The following is an 8,693-nucleotide window of genomic DNA, read 5'->3' as shown; positions in this document are numbered from 1 at the left end:
TACTAGTTAATCCTTTGATTGTGCTCAAACTTTAAATGTCTCGAATTAAAAAAAAGTATTTTGAAATAAATATTGTTCAAAATGTCAAAAAGAGGTGGTGTTAAGTTCTATAGTGACTTGTTAACTTTAATGTCCATAATGATCTCACCATTTTGCTATAGTATTTGGAAACAATGCAGTAAAGAAGGTTGATTGTATTCTTTTTTTAACACTGTTTATTACAACACACGTAAACACATAACACCATATTTTAATGCAGTATATTAATACAGTGGAATAACAATATTGTTGCAATGTTAGCATGTGTCAGCGATGATGCTGTCTGTGAGGTAGATATGCAGCGTGGTCAGGGTTCCGGCGGTCCCCAGACATGTTGGCACCTCCTTCATGAATTGCTGTAGTATATAATTGAAATTGTGATATATAATAATATATATTTGTACAATGTTTGGGAGTGTTTCATTGTTTGTCTATACATTAACTGCCATATCGGAAAATAAACAAGTAGGCGGATCTTAACCATTCAATAACTAGCGTGCGTATGGATAACGACAATATTCACTTATACCGCATATTAGTTATTGAACGTTGTCCTTGCCAACATAATAAAAACGTTACTTCACCTACTACACACGCTCGTGTATATAATTTCCTTTTCTCTGGTGGTAGGCGCAGTATTTGTTTTTACATATTAAAACGTAAATTTGCTAAAAGATATTCACAAATTTATATGATTACATGTCGTTATAAAATCGTTGAAATCTACATATATTGATGACAAATCTATTACAAAGGCAAATGCTGTCCAGCTATTGCACTGGTCAAAGCACTCGCTTTTCATTAAGGTGCCCGGGTTCGATTCCTGACATGGGTGCCTGGGCATTTGGTTTGTGGTAATCAAGCCGGACAAGTGGGTTTTCTCCGGGTACTCCGGTTTCCCCCAGGACACAAAACACACTCATGCGTGTCATCGTACAAACGAGAGTGATTAATTTAATGTTGTTATGAATTGCTTCACAATCGTTGAAATATTTAGAAAATTATGGAGTTGACACAAAAAACATATTCCTTTTGTAGAAACATTTTTGAAATTGGCTATTTGAGCCAAATTCTGTAGAAATTTATTTCGTTAAAAATGCTTAACCTTTTATTACGCCTTCACATTTTGCATGGGATATATACATTATGCTTGCTGAATATCGGATCACAAAACTACATTAAACATGAACATTTAAAATGATTTATGTTTTGGTCATTAAAAAAACAAAATCTGTACTGTGGAATGACCTTAAACAACACGAAAACGCAAATGAAAAGTTTTCTTTTTCATCCTTATTCCATATGATATAAATTATAGGATGTACTTTGTATGTTAACAAATAAACCATGCTTAATCAAGAGCAATGTTACCGGATATGTTGACGGTGGGGGATGTTCAAGGCGTTTGGAGGCTTCAATGTTAATCAAATAACCCCAGCCAAATCCGTTGAGAACGCCGCCATTGTATAGCAGAAACATGGGGAAGAAGTCATTACAGTCCATGTCCTTGCTAAGCTTGTACCAGAAATGTTTTCCTGGAATATAAACAAATGTAACAAAGAAATTCTACGTACTGCAAATATAGAAAATTTCAAGAGGTGACGATTTAAGGTATCACCACAATGCAAAAGATTGTTTGACTGAGGACAAAAAAGAACTTTCCAAATGTCAAGTTTTTGTTTTTTTAAGTAAGAATATTAAATTCACACACGCTTAGGTTGTGTCTTTCACAAGCATATTAAATGTGTCGTTCCGTAAACCTTCAGGTGTTTGAGAGTTGAACACAGTTTTCAAAGTAAGATATTGATACCATTTTGTTAGAAGTGTTAAGTGTAGAGGTGTTTCAACAAAAAGGAATAAATCATGTACTCATCTGCTCGAAGCTATCTAATCAACACTGTCGCGTATGTGTGTGAGGATTGCTGATACTTTCAAGCTGCACTCTCACAGTTTTAACGTTTTAACAACTTTTTTATTTTTAGTCGAGGAACGAGCTAATTTTTGCGAAAATTCATGGAAACCAGTTATATAAGACTGTTGACAAAACATTGGATCGCAGATTTTTATATTGAAGTTAAAAAAATGATGTTTTATGCATTTTTCTTAAACCGTTAGTAACGGTTTAAGCCAAAAAGCATTAATTTTCGGACGGTAATATGAAAATCTACGATTTGATTTTTTGTCAGCAATTTCATATCATTGGTTTGCAGATATTTACGCAAAAATTTGCTCTTTACAAGACAAAAAATAAAAAAGTTGTAAAAATGGTAAATCTGTGAGAGTGCAGCTTTAAGAAAGATACATGCTTTTGCATTGTTGCACTATTTTTTCAATAGCTTTTTTAAATCAAAAGCTATAATCAGAAAGAGTCTTTCTTCGTGAAATTTGCGCAACTCCTCAACATAGTAAAACGTGAACAAAGGTTTATATGATTTTCCCTTGCAAGAGACTGAACCTAAACATAAGCAAGAAAATGAACTTTTCAAATGTTGAAATATTTGGCCTTCGACACCCACATGTGATGATAATATAATATTTAACAAATTCTTTGCTATAGACGATGTATAATTAAAATGAAACTGACCCATGGAAATGAAACATTCCCCCTCTGTCCATTCACTGGCTCGGGCCTCTTCGATAGTCGTTGGGATCATCGCGGTGCTGCTTGGGTCGGTTCCGTTCTGTATCCATAAGCCTCTACCGGTGCCTATTTGGTGAAATTCCGCGGACGTGCGTCCCGTAGTACATATTGTGTCTGGAAATAGATTGTTAGTTGTCGGAAAGGAGTCTTCACGTACTTGTTTTATCTCGATGAACCTCTCTTAAACCGTGATCATTCTGCACTTGTTTTATGGGTTCAGAGTTTAAAGATCCCCATATTTCACACTAGGAATTCGTGATGCTGTATAATCATATGCGTGTATGTGTTACTTTAGAACGTTTCACATATCCATGCTATTATATGCTACACATATTAACTATTAGCCGTTTTATCATATGTTTCTACCTGATGGAATGAAGTATGCGGTGCTATGGTAATTCCCGCCCTCTTCTACCAATGGGTGATTCTGCATCTGCGGTGCCGGATAATTATTCTGATTCGGATTGGTGTTTTTATCAAACTGAAAAAAATAACATCTAAATAACGATTTACATACATGTGCCTAAAATACCCAATAAAGGTAAATACAATGTAACATATCTTAATGATTAAATATTATGGACTTTGCCATGCTAATTTTACTTTATTACTCCAGATTGATTACGCAATGGCTGCATTAATTTCATTAAGACCTGCTAAATTAAAAAAAAAAATCGAAAAAAGTCTAGCTACCTTGATTAACCAATTTTAACCAATTAAAAATCTTACTTTTATCATGAATGTAACGCATTACCTAGATATAACTTATTATAATTGTGTTATAAGCATTATGCATTAAACCACACTCACTGCGGACTGTATGCCAGCAATGATACCATTGACGTCAAACAATAGGATCACACCCAAGTCGTTGTCCTTCCAGAATCGCTCTCCGCTGAAATGTGTGCCTGAAGTAAAAGTTATGAAAGAGGTCGAGATTTAACCCTTTTTTAAAATGGAAATAACCTGCTCCAGTGAACTCTGTATCGAAGGCGGTAACGTCATCATAAAATTATAATGCTATTTTATGTTATATGTGTTTTATGTCTGATGGTGTTGTGTGGTGTTTTCTTTCGTTAATTCTCCATAATGTTTTCATGACACACAACTTAGTTATGTCAAAACTAAAGCTAAATCAAGTAGTTACCTTGGCAACCAGCGCCAGCATCCTTTTTTACCCAACCCTGGTGTAAAGCATCTTGTTTTGTTCGCGGCATACTTTTGAACGACGACAACGGATTAACACCCCATGTTACTGAAAAAAATACATATATAAATACATACATATACATTATGCACCAGTCAATTGTAACCACGGCCCCCCCAGGTCCGGGGAAAAACGGGGACTTTGACTTTCGGTCCAGCCAAGCCCGGGTAAAATCCCCGCCCAGCGGGGACGAACTGTTGGTGAAACCCCTGCCAATTGCCCCCGCACTCAGGGACTCTAGGTAAGGCCCATTCCCCGCTATATTTGGTGCGAAGACAAAACCACCGCATTCAATCGGCACTGCGGGGCCACCTGGAAGGTAAAAACACGGCCCATTTCCCCGGCTATCCCCAGTATACCCCCGGACCTGGGGGGGGGGGGGGGGGGGGGGGGGTTACAATTGACTGGTGCACAAACAGTCGCTGTGGCTTGTCGGGCCTACAATTGATGTGACGCCGATCCACCGTAATATAAATATTGATACAATATATAATATTTCATATTAAAGTTGGAAAACAGATTAATGCATAAAGAGACGTATTCATTCATCCATTATAAGAATAAAACGAATTTGACTTTAATGATCAAAACAAATTTACCTTTGAGACCATTCCATTTGGATTCTGAAAAAAACATACACAAATTAATTAGTTAATAAAGTTTTTTTAATACTGAATTAATTGATATTCAAATATTAAGAGTTTTGACATTATTTTGTTTAAATGTTGTCTTATAATCAGCTGATTTAGCCATCAGAGTAACTCACTATACGTAGAACATGTCTGAACTGCTTAGAAAACTGCCGAAAATTCACCTAATAATTCTAATAAAATAAATATCAAAATTTTGGTAATTTTTAAACAAAAATTACTATAAACGTTCACATTTCTGTGATTTCCATTTTTTTGCACAAACATCAGTCCTTTTTATTTGCTTTTATTAAATATTCACAAAGCCCCGTCAGTTTACCGTCGCCCCCACCCATTAAATGAAACTAGCGTCTGGACGGTTTAACTTTCGCGCAAAATACCACGTGACTACACAAAGGCGGAGCTATATTAAATAGTGAGTCAACTTAGTGCGAACACCAAAGAAGTATTTAGAGTTCATTTTTGCGGTCTCGCTACGCTCTCTCCATTTTCTGTAGTACGCCAAAATGAACCCTAACATACTTCTATAAGCATGTACAGTCCCTATGTTTTTTAATGGATCTCGTACATTATACGTGTTAAGTTCGAAATTACTATGGTTCGTTGATAATTAAACGGTGTCTTCTTTGAAATTAATAAACATGTGTATATGTTTCTAAAATTAATTTAAATTGTCTTACGGTCGCGGCCAAATATGAATCCTTGGCTGGTTGAAAAGGCAGCAATCACCAGTACAGCTATTGTCCACATATCTGATATCTGCATACTACACTGTATGCACTGCTAATATTGCGAGCGTATTTATATTGTTCGTGGCGAAATTCCTTAATATCTGAGGACGTAGGTATATATTATGACCTGCATTTTGGTTAACATCTTACTTTTGTTTTTTGAAATAATTGCCGAGTGAACTAGATCATGGTTCATGGTTCGTCCTTGACTATAGATTCCGCATTTAGTCAGCACTTCCTGACGCTAGACCGTCCTAGTTTCTGAAAACAAATGGAACATTACATTAATAAGGTGATGTTAAAGGCCTAGTTTAAGTTTAAGGAATGTTTGGCATGACAATTCCCTGCTGTGTATTTCCTGCTAATTGCACTGATGTCACAGAAGGGGCCAATTTCCTGTTTATTTGTTTATTGGCTCAGGGCGATATAGGGTCCATTTTTATAATAAAACCTCCACAACTGCACAGCAGGATATTCTGATAAGACAATTGGGCAATTAGATTGAGACCAGAACACAGAGGTTGTGTACAATACACAATATACATCTTTTTTTTCTTTTTCTTTTTTTTTGGGGGGGGGGGGGGGGGGGGGCGGGGGCGTGGGGTCGGGGGCGGGGGATCACTTATAGAAGGATTAAACTATGCCTTTAAGATTATAATTTATAATTCCCGTTATATTTCTGTCTTTATATATGTCACAAAACTGCCTTGAGGCAGAAATTCGCATGATAAGCCAGGAGTTTATGAGTAAGCCTGATCTGGATATTTATTAAAGGGACTAGAAACCAGACGATACCATTGCAAGAAAAAAGAAAATAGTCAAACTCTTACATACAATTGATACCGTTGTATACAACTCATTGCATCTTACTTACTGATGTTTCACATCGCTTACGACACCTGTATCTTTCGCATTTTTCTCGCGTATTTATTTTACAATTCGAAATTTACTGGGTCTGTCGACCACGTAAATCCTGCCAAAGTTAAAAACAGCGTCGGTACATTTACCTGCACTAATCACATGACTTTCTCATGCTAAATATACACACCATATACTGGGAAACCATCTTGCATTATTTTTAAACAGGTAAACTCAGCTAAGACAGCGACAAAATCAGTGTTCTTTAAGCATGTAAAATGATGTATTATCGGCATCATACTAACTCATATTGACACATCTATACTTATTTTGAGGAAATACTGCATTTGCCGATTTTGGGACCATCTGGTGTCTAGTCCCTTTAAGAAATAGTACAGACCGCTAAGGGCCTCCTTGCATAATAGTGACAGACCAGTAAGCCCACAAACATTGAAGGGACCGAATGCGAAGGCTGAAGAGGTCCATATTCAATGGTTGTGGTTAGGTACGAAGTGGTCTGTTCTACTTATATTATACCGCACTTAATTACATCGGAACTTAATTAGGATAATTTTCTACATGGAAAACATATCTTATTCTTATTAAAACAAGAAAATTTCACTAAAGACGATAGCCTTACTTAAACTGGTTAATTTTGAATTATCAATCGGAAAACCTCGGCCATTATCCAACAGAATTGTCTATCTCGATGCTTGCCGGATATGGTCGAGTTGTTACGATTGTTAAATTATGTGTCTCAAGGTGATGATGCATTGCGGATTCTTTCCGTCTTCATTCGGCCACTGCGGGTATAGAAGGCTAACGCCGATGAGAAATCTATCCGAAAAAATCGTGACAAAATTGTTTTTACTCTTAATTAATAGGTATTTAAAACATGTCGTTTTACGATAGTGTCAAAACAATCAAAACAATTTAAGAAAATTCATATAAAAAAACGTAGGCGATGACCAGAAACTGTGTTTTATGTTGTTGTTTTTTTAAATATCACTCATTTTAACATTATACACACATACACACACGCACGCACGCACGAACGCACGCTGCCACGCACGCACGCACGCACGCACACAGTAGTTTCATCTAGAAATCATGCTTCAAGTTAATCTAATTACATTGCTTGCCCTGTTTTACTATGTTCTATCAGCTTAAAACTGCACTCTCACAGATTTACCATTTTTACAACTTTTTATTTTTTTATTTTTTAAAAGAGCAAATTTTTGCGTCAATATCTGCGAAACAATGATATAAGATGGCTGACTAAAAATCAGATCGTAGATTTTCATATTTCCGTTCGAAAATTGATGTTTTATGGCCTAAACAATTACTAACTTTAAGAAAAATGCATTAAACATCCATTTTTGAACTTAAATATAAAAAATATGCGGTCTGATTTTTTGTCAGCAGTCTTATTTTACTGAAAAATGGCTCGTTCCAAGATAAAATATAATAAAGTTGTCAAAACGTTCAATCTGTGTGAGTGCAGCTTTAACATAACAGTGATTCTGCCAGTATTAATGACCTATATATCTTTTTTTATCTTAAGTTTTTATAGATATCGTACTTGAAAATGAAATGAAACTCATCTTCAAGGTCTCTGCTATCACAAAATACACATAATCGATCATGTCTTTCTTCTCGATTTCTCCCGTAACGACCAGTCTCAATTCTTTGATCAAAGCGCTGAAAGCGTTGAATGGCTTTCGGTCTGCAACGTTTTGTGAGTATAGTCATGTAATTGTAAAACATAATTATTTAAAGATAGTATATGCTCGCTCATAATTTCCTTCGCGGACACTTTTAGAGTTTAAAGTTGATTCTCAATGAGATCATGCAGTATAAGTCACTTGAAATGTGGACTACGCCAAATAGTTACTTATGAGGTATGGAGTAATTCTCAATACCATATTAAACCCATATCTGGAGCTTTGGTTTCATGAACAATGCACTGCCACGGAAAAGGCATGAAGGAAAATTTAGTAGAGTCTACTCTACACTTCAAAATTTACTTAGGCGTATTTAATTTACTACCAGTGTATCTTAGCTAAACCAAATGCATCCCAACAAAATGCATTGGACATATTATTTAGATTTATGTTTAAGCTTTCTCTCTACAACGCCAAATACCTCTGGCTTGAATCACCCACATACTATTTATATCCTGTGTGTTTGATGTACACATACATGTATCTTAATTATGCGCTCAACGTATATCACTCGTGGACATAAATGAACAGATTTATATGAACAGATTTATCAGTTTAAAAATAAATAAATATGCATATGCATCATACTACATGCTCAAAATATTGGACTGAAATTACTGAGACAAACTGAGAAATATTCACATACTTTCCGTTCGGCATTACATGACTATGATACAAATTGTAGCAGGTCGATAGCCTGTCAACGTTTTACGCCATTTAATTTGAGTAGTAAAAGTGTATAATATTCATGTATTAATGGTTAAAAGGTTGTTAGTATGTATTTACACAAAATAATGGTTTATACGACATACATTTTACAAACACAAGTTTAAACTAACAATC

General features: G+C 35.6%; 1 protein-coding gene and 1 long non-coding RNA gene across 2 annotated transcripts; both read right to left on the bottom strand.

The window, feature by feature from the left end:
• Positions 1-234: 234 nt before the first annotated feature.
• Positions 235-3,685, bottom strand: LOC128210499 (uncharacterized). Its single transcript, XM_052914847.1, has 6 exons — positions 3,681-3,685; positions 3,491-3,575; positions 3,047-3,161; positions 2,624-2,794; positions 1,411-1,574; positions 235-395 (listed from the first exon to the last, which is right to left on the bottom strand). The coding sequence occupies exons 1-6, from the start codon at positions 3,683-3,685 to the stop codon at positions 297-299; spliced, it is 639 nt and encodes a 212-aa protein (XP_052770807.1). The 3' UTR covers positions 235-296.
• A 141-nt stretch (positions 3,686-3,826) lies between these two features.
• On the bottom strand, positions 3,827-5,264 carry LOC128211141 (uncharacterized). Its single transcript, XR_008257218.1, has 3 exons — positions 5,218-5,264; positions 4,487-4,510; positions 3,827-3,935 (listed from the first exon to the last, which is right to left on the bottom strand). It is a non-coding gene; the product is annotated as an uncharacterized LOC128211141 (long non-coding RNA).
• Positions 5,265-8,693: the final 3,429 nt, after the last annotated feature.

This window comes from Mya arenaria, chromosome 12, assembly GCF_026914265.1.
Source record: "Mya arenaria isolate MELC-2E11 chromosome 12, ASM2691426v1".
Lineage (NCBI taxonomy): Eukaryota > Metazoa > Mollusca > Bivalvia > Myida > Myidae > Mya > Mya arenaria.
Note: the sequence above shows the minus strand (reverse complement) of the source record. Positions and strands in the feature narration are given on the sequence as shown.

Coding starts and splice junctions, on each gene's coding strand:
- LOC128210499 (XM_052914847.1), bottom strand. Junction 1,575..2,623: donor GGAATGTTTCATTTCCATGG/GTCAGTTTCATT, acceptor TTTATATTCCAG/GAAAACATTTCTGGTACAAG. Junction 396..1,410: donor CCCCACCGTCAACATATCCG/GTAACATTGCTC, acceptor TATATACTACAG/CAATTCATGAAGGAGGTGCC.